Below are 14,998 nucleotides of genomic sequence, written 5' to 3' on the forward strand. Positions count from 1 at the left end.
GTGCTCTAGGCAGTCTCACATATTCAGATATTAACTCATTCACTGCCAGTCCAGGAAAAAAAAAATCATCTTTGACGTCTAAAATCGTCTATGGCAGTGAATGTGTTAAGTGGTGACATACGCGCCGACATCTGGATAAGAGATAATGGCTTTCAACACAAAGGGGGGGGGGGTAAGCAGTGAGTCTTGAGTGCTAGACACTGGTTACAAACCCGACACACTGCATCCTACTAAAAGGTGTCTATATCACATGAATATCGTCATTTTGCTAACTATCACTTTTTGAAACACTACAGCAACAGAAGCAAGTCAATGCTGAAAATTGCATCCTGCAATCTTCCAATTACGTGACACCCACTCGCATCCCTCTGCCCTTATTGCAAATTCAGTGAAATGTTTTGAATGAAGGCAAAAACCATTTTAGTCACAATTGCACCCTCGGCCTAATAACACGGTTCACGCCTTCTGTAATGATGGTTCTGAGAGCCGTAACTGAAAGAGTGTAATGGGCAGCTGCAAAAATAAAAATCAATTAATGAGCCACAGACTGAGCTTATTTCAATAAAAAATAAAACTATTATTAATGTGTAGTCCTCATGCTCGATTCTTTTGAACCATTTTATGCTTCTAACGTCATAACAGTTTTTGCGAATGTTGCTCCAATGCAGTTGCATGAATGCGTTTTATGATTTTGGTGTGAAAAACTCTACAAACCCATTTAAAACTCTTTGACCGCCAAAAACGTTTAATAACGATCAGTAAAATCGCGACGTATATTGCCATAAACGTTAAATAACGTCAAAAAATTTACAATTTTTTATTCTCAGTGCAACATCTAAGTGCAGCGCTGCCTGGTCAATGGGTTGTGGAATCTAAAACTCTCTAAACTATGGCCAGCAGATGGAAGCATTGTATCTATTTTCGTCAATGATCACAGCCTCTGCCATATCAAAGTTTTTCTTTGATAACGTGTGGAAGTAAAAGAGTTAACAAGTACTGGGGGGGGGGGAGTAGAATTGCAATTGTGAGCCAAACAGTATCACAGGTCTGACCTCAGTGAAGTCTGATCTTCCAAAAGCTAATCTGGACTAGCAATTGCCAACAAGTCCCACACTCCAAAATCCTGAAGCGTAGCTTTGATTGGCAGCACCGATGTCAGTCGACCAATTTTATGCATAAACGGATCAGTTTGGAGTGTAAATATGATGGCGGAGCTTCAAGAAGCTCCTGTAATATTAGTTATTCACTGAATCCAGTCGAAGCTGTCCAGCTTTCACTCACAGTTGTGCGTCTTCCGATGATAAGACGTGCTGGCAGCAGAGAGTCGTCCGTGAGCTTCCTTCGCTCATAATAACCCCGTTTTGCAATTCAACTCCTCACTCGTTCACTAACTGTTTTGCTCAGCCCACATTCTTGCCCTCATTCTGACAGACTTGGAAAGTAGGCTCTGCCTATTTGTTGTTGTTTATGTCCCGTCCTTGGGTTTCGATTCATCTCCCCGTGCCGGCCGTCTCCGCCGGAATCCATACATCACTCACGGCTTGTTGGCAATCACAACTCGGTAGAAGGACTTGACAAGACGCTCTCGCGCGATGATGAATCGTGTCGGAGAAGCGCTCAAGCTGTGTCGTAGAGCTTGAGTGACAAACGGGATGTTTTGATTTGAACGGTCTGCCTTGAGGTCACACTTCCAACTATGTACAGGAAGATATTTGCCTCAGGTTGCGACTTCTTTTCTGAATGTTCCATTTCGATGTCGCACTAACAAAATGACTGTTACGACTCAATTGTAAACTGTTTAATTTTCCCTTGCTGCGTGTTTGATTTTCAGTGACTGGTTGTTTTTTTGTGTCTACAATTTGTACGGGCGACGTAATAGCCAGTCAAAACGTGGTATCTGGTCCTGTTATCGTTTATTTGCAAAACCTGTTTCCATGGAACAAAATTTGCATTTTACCCTCGAAGCGTAACATTTTGGAGGGCAAATTTTGGACCTGTTTTTGAATTTTTAGCATTTCCATTCAGCTTTATTGTGCAATTCTTGAAAATTTGAATAAGAACAAGTGGCTAGAATCTGATCCATTTCATTGTTACTATACACTCAATTAGATTTGTCATCTCTTTTGGTCTTTTTCTTTGTCAGTTGTGGAAGTGGTCTTTTAGAACTAGAAAAAGTGCAATTTCTGGAGAAATTGTGTGGGAATGCTGAAAGCAAATTTAGTGATAAATTGTGAAATTATAACCTCCTGGTTACTGGACTATGCGCTTTACCGATTGAGTCACTGAGCAGTATCAGACACCTAGTAATGATGATAATTTATACATGGGGGCGTGGAAAGTAATACTTAGAAAAAGTTCAATGACTGTCCCATTGAAAATGAATGGGGAAAAGTTAATATTAAATGTTAAATTGTGCAAATACTGTAAGTAATGTGGAATCAGACGATATTATATACCCTGGGAGGCGTGAATTTTTGAAGCTAGTTGAAATTTGAACTATGTAAATTGGAAGTATTATGTGGGAGTTGTTAGCAGTGTTGCCAGGTGTACGATAATTATCGTATTTGTACGATAATTTGACCCTCTGTACGATCAATAATCCTAAAAAAATGGCATATCTACGATAATATGACCATTTCGGATTACTGCCGGTAAAACTGAAACTGCCAGAGTTTTTTTTTTTTTGCCAACCCTGAAGGCATCTGTTATCATGTGACATAATTCCAGCCAATCGCGCTTTTGCTGAGCATGAGTAAGTAACGAGAGACGTCCATGCATTGATTGGCTGAATGGTAAAGTGCCCGCCCGCAGGAGACGCTCCCAAACAGGAAATTGCGCAGGACTCAAACCACCTATCCAGTAATATATACAGATCAGTGACATTAACCCGCAACGAAGCCTTGAGCGCCTGTGAGCGGTGAGCGCTTTTAAACACAAGAACGATTATATTTGACTGTCGCGAATCAGTGTACTTTGGTTATCACCGGTGTACGATAATTTTGAGTCTATGGTACGATAATCCGATATTTCCCACCTGGCAACGCTGGTTGTTAGGCGGCAAAAAAAAAAAGTGTGGAGAATAAAAATCACAATAACATATGTGGGAATGCTGAAGCATTCCCACAATTACATACAATACAACATTAGGTTAATGGGCTTGTCATATCCTAATGGCATCTCGATGGTACGAGAAAGCTGGCTGGCAAATCCACCTGAAAGGGTTCCCACCTTAAATACATAATGACAGCAAGAGATAGTCAAAAAAAAAAAAGGACTTTTGATGATAAATCACAGCATAATGATAAAAGTGACCTCCTTGCTTTGGAAGCCCAAAAAAATCCAATTCCACTGAGACTCGGCTGCGTGCGGTTCACGTCTGCGGGCGCTGCGCGGCCACGGTGAGAATATCCAGTTGCCGACTGGAATTTGAATTGACGAGGTCACAGTGCGAAGAGAAAAGCCGGCGCGCATTAATATGCAATAACGTCTGTAGATGGGACCTTTCTCCTCCCATTTAAAGCTCCTTTCTTAATGCTGACAATATGTATGTAGTATTATGTGCATAGGTGCACTCGCCGGCTATCACGTTCGCTACTACCTAATGAGATTTGATGCTTCAAGTTCTGAGTGTGTGCATCGACACGACGGTAAGCAAAGACCTTAAAAAAAACGTTTTTCAACTCCTGTGGCACTCTTATTGTCAGCGAAGTTTTTTTTTTTTTTTATGGATTACTTCCATCTATCACAAGCAGGCCATCTTGGCAGCGATGTCATCTTGGGGCTAATGCATATTTCATTTATAAAAAGAGCTTTTATCGACGACGGCTGCGAAAGAGTTCACTTGGTAATCAAGTGACGAAAATTGCAGCAGATTTAAGTTTTATCTTCGCGCGGCCTCGCCAGCTCTTTCTGCCGTTGCCGGCCTCACGTGGAAATCACGTTGACGTCCCACTCCCTTGTGTTGTTATGCTTGAAATTCAAAGCGCCCACCAAATTGGCATTCTTCTGTGTGCACTCTGGCTTCTTGAGGACTGCGCTTGGCGTGCGCTTTAATTGGATTTAACGTGGCTTAGAAACTTGTGAACTGCCTCAGTTTGTGTTTACTCGCACGTGTGGGGCGTAATGACGATTTCATTCGCTGCTCTCCTCTGCTTTAATTCATCACGTCTACCAATCTGCATGCAGAGATCAGTGATGCGCGCAGCGTGTCAAACTCATCTGCGTTTGTACCGTAGTTTCCGCACTATAAGGCGCACCTCATTATAAGGCGCAACTTCAATGTATGACATATTTTAAAACTTTTTCATATATAAGGCGCGACAGTAGAGGCTGGGGTTACGTTATGCATTCATTAGATGGTGCTGCGCTAAAGGGAATGTCAACAAAACAGTCAGATAGGTCAGTCAAACTTTATTAATAGATTACAAACCAGCTTCCTGACAACTCCAAAATGAATAAACAGCTGTTTTTTTTTAATTTTCTCTGAGGTCAAGTATTAGTATTAGCTAGCGATCCAAGATGGCGGGATCTTCCGGGCATGCGCGTCACCGATCGTGCAGGGTCACCGATAGCGTCTTGACAGCGAGAGCTGTTGCGGCTCAATATTGATCCATATATAAGGCGCACTGGATTATAAGACGCATGGTCAGCTTTTGAAAAAAATTGAAGGCTTTTAGGTGCGCCTTATAGTAACGGAAAATACGGTAATTTTTTTCACCCCCAACGGTGATGATGTGTTGTGGCCTTCTTTTCTGACCAGTCGATGGACAAATGTAGCTGGTGTGTCGGTTATGTGGGTCAGCCATTGTTTTGTTGGTGTTCCCCAAGTGTTTTTTTTTTTTTTTTTTTTCCCCCTATTGCTTCACGCTGACAAGATTTTCCCCTTTGATGCTTGGTAACTGTACTGAGACTTTTTTTTTTCTCTCTCTGCAGGAGGCTGAGTGGCACTGTGATGAGTTCACCAAGGGAGCCTGCTTCAGCCGAGGAAAGTCTGAGGTATGTTGTGCATAAGCCGGGACGATACGGGTAAAGCACGATTGGATACTGTAACGATATTTGGCTCACGATATCGATAATATCACGATACACGACATCTACGATTTTTGATATATTGTAAAAAAAAAAAATAAAAAAAAAATAAAATAAAAATAGCAACATATCACGATATGTGACTGAAAAAGCCAACAAATGCCCATAAAAAGGAAAATGTATAATTATGCATTTATCCAATGCCAAAACGTTGTACAATGTACAAAGTTCTGCAAAGTGCCTCACTGCCTCTGAGCATTTTAACTGTAAACATTGTAAAGTGAGACAAATGAAAGTGCATAAACATAACATAACACTTCACAGCTGGACACATTACATCTATATCAACAATATATTGCAATATCGATTTTTTTCTTTTCTTCCACCCCTAGTTGTGCATGGATGGAGTAAGTCCAAATATTTGAAGTGTCACATCGGTTTAGGGAATTGCAAGGAGAGATTTTGACTTAATTTTATTAGTTTATTTAAAAAAATAAAATAAAATAAAATAAAAAAGTTAGCCAACGGTTGAGGAACGAATTCACGACCTTCTGCCACTCTACCACCTGAGCCATGCCACTCCTACAGTCTTGCGGTATCTCATTTTTAAGATGTACTTGTGAAATTGTACACAATTTTTCAAATTGTAAAATAGAACTTGGCCCCAGTCTCCACAAATATATGCATTTATTAAATGCATTTGACAGATTTGGCAACATTTACTGTATTTTCTGTCATTAAAAAGAAAATAAAAAAATGTTTTTCCCATATTAGAAATAAATCACCAGCCTATACCACATCGTGAAAAACAAAATATTCTTGGTTGGGGTAATGCATAGTTTTATTTTGTGCTCATTTGTAGCTGAGCTATGTATGAGCTGCATTTTCAGGTCTGTTTTTGATTTGCGTTTTCAAAACAACACACCAAAAATATCAATGCATTTTTGTTTTAATTCTAAAAATTTCAATGATGCTGGTTTGAAACATAGATGCACACCAACACAAACAAAAACACGACATTATGCGCGTGTCGAGGTAGTAATGGTCACCCAAATAAGTCAGGCCGGCTGGCTCGATAAAGTTTCACGCCGCCGTCAACAAGCATACCTCATTCCAACATATTCATATAATTCACACTTTTTTTTCTGCTTCCTTCACTGGTGTGTGTCACTTCTCTTTGGTTACGGAGAAAAATGGTGGGCGGATGACGACGCAAACGCAAAGTGATGAGTGCGTGGAAGATTTTGGGGTTAAGTGGCTTTCATTCCACGTCTCCGCCTTCAGGTGCATCCTTTATGGAGATTGGCGGTAATGGCGCCAAAGGATTGAGTTGCTCTTCCTGTCCTGGATACTTTTGTTTTGACGGCATCGTCCATTGGGGTAATTCATCAAATGTATCGTGGACGCGGTATTCATATAAATTGGGGAGATTTTCGTTTGCTTTGGTCTTTCTTTTGACGTACCTGCAGTATTTTTCCGGGATCCCGCACGCCTTGAGTTCTTTGAGTCTCTCCTCCTTGCATTCTTCCAGCCAGCGACTCTTCTCCTCGATCTTGTCCTTCATGTTGGTGAGCTCGTAGAGCCGCTCGTTGCGCTTGGCGAGAGCGGCCAGCTCGCGTTCCCTCACCTGCTCCTTGATGCCCTCCAAGTGCGCGAAGGCGTCCCTCATCCGCTTCTTCTCCTTCTCCGCGTCTTTGCGCGCGGCCTCCTGCGTGCACTTGAGCACCCGGTCGAACTCGGCCTTCTCTTTGGCGACCTCGATGGACTCGCAGCGCTTCCTCCACACCAGCTGCTTGTCGCGCTCGGTCTGGAGTTTGCTGTTCAAGATCCACTTGTCGAGGTTTTTGATTTGGTTGTCCTGTTCGATCGCGGCTTTTTCCCTCGCCTGCTGATAGCGGTCATACGCCATCCTCCTGGAGCGGATCTCGTTCTCCGCCTCGTGCTTGATGGCGAAAAGGTCCTTCTCGATGATCAGACGCTTCCGTTCTTCCCCGGCCTTCATGTCCTCTTTCTTTTTCGTCGCCGTTTTTCTCAAGACCGACAACTCCTGGTCAATGACGGTCGGGCCTCTGGCTTTTGCAAGGATGCGGTCGTGGTCGGCGCGCGTCAGGCTGATGGTTTGTACGTGGAGCTCATCGCGTGGGACCCTGACGTTGTACAGGAAGCCTTGGTTGCAGATCACGATCGTCTTTTTCGGGTGCATTCGTTTCAGAGGAACCCGGTGTTTGGACTCCACGCCAAACAGACTTCCATCAATCTGAGCGGTCGGGTCCTTCATGCCGTAGCGACCCTGCCTCGCTAAAGTCGACGCGGCGACGCTCATGATTCTGTTAGGATTGTCCTAGGCAAGCAAAAAAAAAAAAAAAAAAAAATCCAATTTTTTTTTTTTTTTTTAAGAACTCCAGCACGAGGCACTTTCCCGCCACCTGGCGGTCGATGAAGGACGGAATAGAACAACAAACTGCATTCTTGTCCCATCTGTTCTCCCAAATATGATGTCAACACAAAGACCAACATGTTAAAAATGTCCTACTTTAAAATAGAGGTGATTGGTGATATCACCGCTTGTGGCCACCCTCAACATCACCATGACGTCACAGTTGGCTTTGTAACTGAGAGGCCGAACTATGACATCACTTCCACAAGATCTGTTGGTCTTGCAGGCGATGTCGAAAGACTACATATCGTTTTCTATGCTCTATTTTTGTGATTTTGTCGCCCACTAACTTCAGCAGAAGCAATAATGCATCGAGGGCTCCACATGCACAGGTGGGGAGCACAAAACGACTTTTTCCGTCATTTTTATCAAACTGGGCGATAATAACTGAGTGGAAAACGGCTTTCTATGGGTTTGGTTCATCAAACTACATGATGATGCCAACTCAGCGGAATCAAATATCCCAGAAGATGGACCGCTTTTGGTGAGACTAGAACACTGACCCATCTTCATTATGTTGTTGTATATTATATATTATTATTAGGGATGGGCGAACACCAATACCAGGTATTTAATCGCTAATCAATCTGGTGAACGGTGGTTTAGTTGTTACTTTAACTTTTGCTAACCGTATTTTGTGTGTGCATACATTTCTAAAACTGAAAATCAAAAAACACACTTTAAATGAAAACAAACGTGACGCCAGAAACGCTCAGTTCTTGTTCAGTCTGACTACATTTCCCATGATTCTTAGACACAGAAGCAGGAAGTAGTTCTAGTTCCAATGTGACGCGAATGTGAAAGTGAATAGTAAGGAAATTAACAGTTGCTCGGGGTTCAGGCAACGACCAATCACAGCTCACCTGTTTTCCGAAGCTGAGCTGTGTGTGATTGGTTGTTGCCTGCGACCTGAGTAACTGTGATGTAATTTCCACTTGACAGCAAGTGATGGATTTTGCTGCTTAACTCGTTTTTCCACTAACGCAATATTAACCAAAATGCCATATTTAGACTAGTGGGGGCTGCATAGAACATATTCTCAAGAGTTTTTGTGGGGGGTTGACTTTCACCTTTAACTCATTTGCTCCCAATAACGTGTAAATACGTTTTTTTTTTTAATGTTTTAAGTATCTCAATGACGTATTTATACGTTTTTTGTGTTTTGTTTTTTATGCTAAAGCATACAGAAGGCTTTGATGCAGCCTCTCAACTGCAAAGAACGGTTGCAGAAATGGTAGTTATTACACAAACGGCCAGCAGGTGGCAGCAGAGCAAAATCAGTCCAAATCCAGCAAAACAGGAGCGAACGGGATTGCGTCTGTAAAAATGGTTGGGAGTGAATGAGTTAAAAATGAAATGCTTGTTATTCATTTTCCTAAGTTACAGAGAGCAGATTTAAAAAAAAATATATAAATCAAACAAAATAAATAAATAAAACAGATAAATTAAAAAAAGAGCCACATGCTCTAGAACCGCAGGTTGCAGACCCCTGGACCAAACAATTGGTTTGCTGACTCCGAGACTGGATTTGATACACAAGTCTCAAAAACGGGACATTCCAGTGTAAAATGGGACGTTCCCGGTAAATCGAACATCTGGTCACCCTATTTTATTAGTTATGTGTTGTATTTTTAGAATTAAGTAATTGAGAGAAAGAAGTGCTGAGAGGATGGAGAAGAGACAATGAAAAGATTGTTTTAGTAACTTTAACAACTAAAATAAACACAAATGTCATGTGCTTGTCCAAATGTCCTGTTAACTAAATCCATCAGATGAACAAGTTCACATGTACAACTATCAGTAGCACCAGCATGAAAAACAAGTAGGGGGCGGGCATCTTCGAAATAACGTCAATGTTAATCAATTAATAATTCAACAATAATACTTTATAGCAGGGGTGTCCAAACTTTTTCCATTTGAGGGCCACATACAGAAAATCAGAAGGCCGCAAGGGCCACATAATGTTATGAAGAGAAATTGTGTTTTGTACAAATAATTGATTAGCGCTTTTGCATATTTAGAAAAATGCTACAGTATATAAACCAATTTATTTGTAATATAATTTCGTTAGTTTTAATTAGCTTTCAGGGTGGTTCTGTTAGTTTTAGTTCTTTAATAAATGCTTAGTTTTACTTTAGTTAGTTTCAGTACTAGTTTTAGTTTTTTATGTGTATTACTTGTGCGCAATATTTAAAAAACACCATCATTATTCCGGTTGATGTCAAAATAAATCTACTAAAAATCATGTTTAAAATCATCCCCAAAGGCTCATGCAGTCAATTAATTACAAAAGACTAAAATGAAGGACATGTTTGCTATCATTATAGTTTTAGTAAGTTTTGTAAACATAAAACGCATAGTTAGTTTTCTTTTTTAAAAAGCATCTTTGTTTTTATTTTATTTCGTTAACGAAATTGTTTTTTGAATTTGAGTTTTTTCGTTAGTTTTAGTTAACTAAAATAACCTTTTAATGGTACCTGTTTTTTTCATCACCTTCCCTTCTTACTTTGACCATCTCCAAACATTTTTGGTCTTTATTTTATTTGATCTGACTCAAATGCCATTTTTAGCATATGTCGCGGGCCACTGAAAAATGGACGGCGGGCCGCAAATGGCCCCCCGGGCCGTAGTTTGGACACCCCTGCTTTTTTATAGGGTTATTTGGTCTGCAAATGGACTCTTGTCCAAGTCTGATCAAACTGCCATGACGACAAACTTGTAACGTCCGTCAATACTTGCAGCTGCCGAGTTCACCAACGTCCTTTGCGGAGCACCTCACTCCGACTCCTTCAAACGTCAATTGTATCCATTTGACGCCATATTTGTCAAACATCATTGCATGTGATACTGGTAATTCTTTGATTTGGCACCATCTTCCGCAGTCCTCTTCTTGACGTAACCATAATATTTGTCCGGAATCCCACAAGCTCTGAAATCACTCAGCCTCTCCTCCTTGATCTCCTCGATGCACTTATTTTTCAGCTGAACCTCGTCAGACACGTGTTTGGCGACGCTCAGCCTCTCTCGGCGCCCGACGGCGGCGGCGCGCTCCTTTTCCCTTATCTGCTCCTGTAGCGCCTGCAAGTGGAGGCGGCCCTCCTCCTTCCGCCGCCTCCCCTTCTCCTCGTGCTTGTCGAGCGCCTCCCGATGACACTCGAGCGCCCGCTCGAAGTCGGCCTTCTCCCTGGAGATGGCAACAGCCTCGCAGCGCTTCTTCCACTCGCGTTGCGTGTCGGCGTCGGCCTGGATCTTGCACCGTCGGATGTACGTGTCCAGCTTGAGAATCTGATTGTCGCTCTCCGTTTGAGCTTTGCACCGCATGTGCCGGTAACGTTCAGAGCTGCGCTGTTTGGACCGCGCGTCGGCTTGTTCCTCCTGCCGAACGGCGCGACGGTCCTGCGCCATCATCTTGTGCTTCTTTTCCTCTGCAGCCTTGAGGTCATCTCTTTTCTTTTGAGAAGCCGTTTCCCCGAGCTCCTTCTCCTTGGCCAAGATAATCGGGTCCCTTGCTCTTGCGAGGATTCGCTCGTACTCGGAAGTCGACAGACTTAGTTGATCTTCGCGCGCCCCCTCACGTGGAACTCGGACGCTGTAAAGGACTCCGCGGTTACAGATCAACGTTTGTTTCCGCGGCTCGTTTGGATGGGAAGGGAGAGTTGCTTTCTTATCTGTTTTGGAAGGTTCCTTCTTGTCGCTCATCCCAAATAGACCTCCATCCAGTGCCAGCTTTTTCTCCTTGACATCGAGGAGCTGGAACCCACGCGTAGAAACCTGATCGTGACATTGGTCGCGGAGGGACAGCGCAAAAAAGAACGAATGCGGTCGACCATCTTGGAATGTGATGGGGGGGGACGCAAGTTGAGAACTCGCACGCGGAGAGCATGAAAGTAAACGCTTGACCTTTCTTTGAAGTGTCGGTGACATCATAGAGTTGTCATTGTGACATGTAGTGGCTCTGATCAATAACTGCATAAAGAAAAGGGAGAGTGCAATAAAGTTTAAGAGAGAAAATCATGTTCTACTCATTTATAGTAACTTTGAAGAGTGAAGCCACCAAGGAATGAAATGTCTCAATTTCAGGGTGTCTTATAGTGCCTCTACCAGCCACTGGCAGAGCTAAAGAGGAGCTTTAACCCCCCCCCCCCCCACCCCCCCACCCAGGTGCCAAATGATTGATATATTATGGCCACAAGTCTTGCGATGCAGTCTGCAAGCATTTTTTTTCTAATTGTTATGCCCCTCCTGCGCAGTAGCTGGCGCTATTTACCACAGAACGTTGTAATACACATCACAAGGTGTCTCGCGAAGAAGAATCTCCCGAGTGCAATCAAATGACACGTTTTGGGCAATGTTACGTTGGTTTCCCTTGTGGGTAACTGTTTAAAATCACTTTTATGTTCAAATAGATTGTGTATGGACGGAGACGTGAAACGGGAAACAAAAGTACTGCGGAGGCCTTCGGATTAAAAGCATAGATTTCAAAATAAGATATTTAAACATCTCGCACAAAACAGTTTGAAGAATAATTAACACATTATATATATATATATATTTATGTATTTAATTATTTATGTATTATTTATTTATTTATTTATTTTACGTTTATAAGTATAATCGAAGGATGCAAGGGCCATTTTGAAATTGCCTGAGTTTATTAAACACACTAAAACTAACAAGTCCATTAATATTGTACTATAGTTTAGCTAGTTATTTTTAAACAGGACAGTTTGGAATTTTTCTTGATTTTTGGGGTGGCCCCATCTCTGAACCAATCTCCAAATTCAGAATCAAAGGAAGAGTAGTTGGTAATAAAATGATCCATTTGAAATCACTTGAGGATCTTCGTTAATCATTAATGTGATGTGTTCACAAATTAGACAGTTCACAGTTTTGCTTCTGGAATTGAAATCACTGACTTAATTAAATTACAAAAAGAAGGTATTTCTGTTTTAGATTTAAATAGTTTCTTTGCATATCTAGAAAAACAGGCTGTGTCAAAAGTAATTTTTTTGTATTTGCTGAGGGCCGCTAAAAAATAGATGGTGGGCTGCAAATGGCCCCTGGGCCGTATTTTTTTTTTTTTTTTTTTTTTTTTAATGAAACAAATTATTTGGCATGATCCTTGGATACCCCGAAGTAACCTTGCCCCCCACCCCCATTTATAAAAAGCGCTACCGGCGCCAGCTTTTGTGAACATTCCGCTCGTGTTGTCATATTGATGGACCAAACGGCTGGTTTACAACTAAATAAAACTGAAAAGAAAAGCAAACCGCTTTTGATCCTTGATTGCGTGTGTCAACCTGTAGTTAACTTGACGTGGAGGGCAGAGGGATCGTTTTTCCTGAATTACAGTCCAAGCCTACCTCCAGTCCTTGAGAGTAAAATTGTTTTCCTCACTTCCCCTTTGAGAAAAGACTCATGCGGTTTACACTAAGAATAGCAATAAAGGTCTTCCTTCTGCTGCTGACAAGCCGTTTGTGGTTCATCTGGCAGAATATACCACCGGTAAGCTATTGTAAAGACACAGCGCCTGTGCTTTCGAGTTACTGTTTTGTTTACTTTCCAATGCACATATCTGCTTTGCTGTTGTACATTTTATGAATTTCAAACTAAAAGACTAGACTAGAATTGAGTTGACAGGACCTGATTGCCGTGTCTTCTATAACAAAACTATTAGCAGCTTGCGTATTACAATAGAGACACGGAACATTAGTTGAGACGTGAACAAGACCGTAAGCCTGGGAAAATATTAACTATGCCATTATTTATTATTGGGCCAAGCTGTTAGAAAGACTTGCAATTACACATGGATAATGTACATAGCTGAATGCTATAGCCGTCAAACTGTAGTAATGCAGCAATAGAAGTTAGAGGTAGTAACTACCGATACGAGCATGCATACATGAACACTCATAAAAATATATTTGCTGTACTTAGTGTCAGGATTTTTTTTTTTTTTTTTTTTTTTTTTTTTTACACAATAACTACATACGGAAAATCTGCACTGACAGAAAGAATAAATGCAACCATTCGTAAACTATATGCTGTCTACTAAAGAAAAATCCCAATAATACTACTTATGTTGTTTAAAATGTGAATTTAATGTACATTTTACAGCATTATTTATATTCATTTAAATACATTTTTTATACGTTTAGTTTTGATGGGTAACTGGCATTCAAGAGAAATACTTATGTCCTCATATATGACAAATTTTTATCAGGTGGGCATTTTTGAAAAAAAAAAAAAGTATTGTTTATTATTATTGTGTATTATGTATTATTCTTTAGCCATTATTATCAACTCATTTGCTCACAAAAACGTATGAATATGTCTTACTTTATATGTTTTAGTGTCCAAAAGACGTATTTATATGTTTTTTGTTTGTTTGTTTTTTTATGCTAGAGCAAACTGCAAAGAACGATTGCAGAAATGGTAGTTATTACACAAATGGCCAGCAGGTGGCAGGAGAGCAAGGCCATGTTGAAAAAGAGCTCAATTACTCACAATTCTAAATGGATTTGTGGAAAAATGATTAAACTTAGCTTTATTCTAATGCTAATTGCTGCAAGACGGAAACTGATAGAAATGTACTTTCTTTTTTTTTTCCTGATGAAAGAAGAAACTTTAATCTTTCTTTTGATAGGGTCCATGTTTTTATGGCAATAGAACACAATATTCTGTGGGCCTTGCAAAATCAGTCAAAATTCAGTAAACCAGCCGGTAGCGAACGGGATTGCGAAATGTGAAAAATGGCGGCGAGCGAATGAGTTAAATGAGAAGTCTACAACGTTTAGTGTAATAAAACCAAAACCAACCACTAATAATAATTTTACATTTATTTTGAAAATATAAAATATTTTCTATCTAAATCACAATTGTCTCCAACACAAGCAGCTTTTCATGCTTTTAGATTTCTACAAGGGCCCATTTGTCAACCCTATTCAAACAAAACAAAACAAAAAACAAAAAAAACCAATCACTGCATTCTTGACATGAGGTACCGGCCGCTATTGTTCCATTTGTCCCGGGCTTGTTCATGGAGATCTCAAGCAAAACTTCGCTGAGAGCTGACGGCAAAGTTCACCCCGGCAATCAATCATTGGATAAATCAATCGCACTGTCACCCTGCTTTATTTCTCGTGAGGCTCTCGCTAAGTGGTTTGCTGCAGGCCCACGCCAAAGTGAACGCGAGAGAAAGTCAAGAATAGAGAGTGGCGGCGTGTACTTAGCCGTAGTCGAGAGCAAAGTCAATTGATTCATGGAGGAGAAACGCGGTCGAGTGAAGTATATAAGCCGGCGCTCATTTCACTTTTTTTTTTTTTGACCAATCAAGATAATTTTGGAAGCCAATCCTGAGTTGTCCTGTGTTTTGTCGGTTATCCGACTCAGATGTGCTTCACGTTGACTTGAGCGGCATTAGGCTTGATGGTATGATGTCGAGCCCGACCACGTTTCAGAGTCAGCCTCCCCCGGTTGCGGCTGTTTTTGTCTTCATTTGCCAGCACAAAGTGTCATTTGGTCCCCGTGCCT

General features: G+C 41.2%; 2 protein-coding genes across 9 annotated transcripts in view; one reads left to right on the forward strand and one right to left on the reverse strand.

Moving 5' to 3' along the window:
- The window catches only part of sema5a (sema domain, seven thrombospondin repeats (type 1 and type 1-like), transmembrane domain (TM) and short cytoplasmic domain, (semaphorin) 5A), a 158,457-nt gene that overhangs the window by 78,929 nt on the left and 64,530 nt on the right, over positions 1-14,998 (forward strand). For 7 of the 8 annotated variants that reach the window (XR_013280805.1, XR_013280807.1, XR_013280806.1 and 4 more), the window contains one exon: positions 4,933-4,995. Coding sequence is in view for 4 of the 8 variants with exons in the window: in XM_077508474.1 (XP_077364600.1) it covers positions 4,933-4,995 (63 nt within the window). In the remaining 4 variants the exon portion in view is untranslated. Of the gene's footprint in view, positions 1-4,932; positions 4,996-7,720; positions 7,950-14,998 lie in introns of those variants that run through there. The other variant, XM_077508476.1, reaches the window with a different exon arrangement.
- On the reverse strand, positions 9,526-11,320 carry LOC144009462 (uncharacterized). The gene has a single exon (XM_077509206.1). It carries the CDS (start codon positions 11,162-11,164, stop codon positions 10,298-10,300), a length of 867 nt encoding a protein of 288 aa, XP_077365332.1. The 5' UTR covers positions 11,165-11,320; the 3' UTR covers positions 9,526-10,297.

This window comes from Festucalex cinctus, chromosome 20 (assembly GCF_051991245.1).
Source record: "Festucalex cinctus isolate MCC-2025b chromosome 20, RoL_Fcin_1.0, whole genome shotgun sequence".
Taxonomy (NCBI): domain Eukaryota; kingdom Metazoa; phylum Chordata; class Actinopteri; order Syngnathiformes; family Syngnathidae; genus Festucalex; species Festucalex cinctus.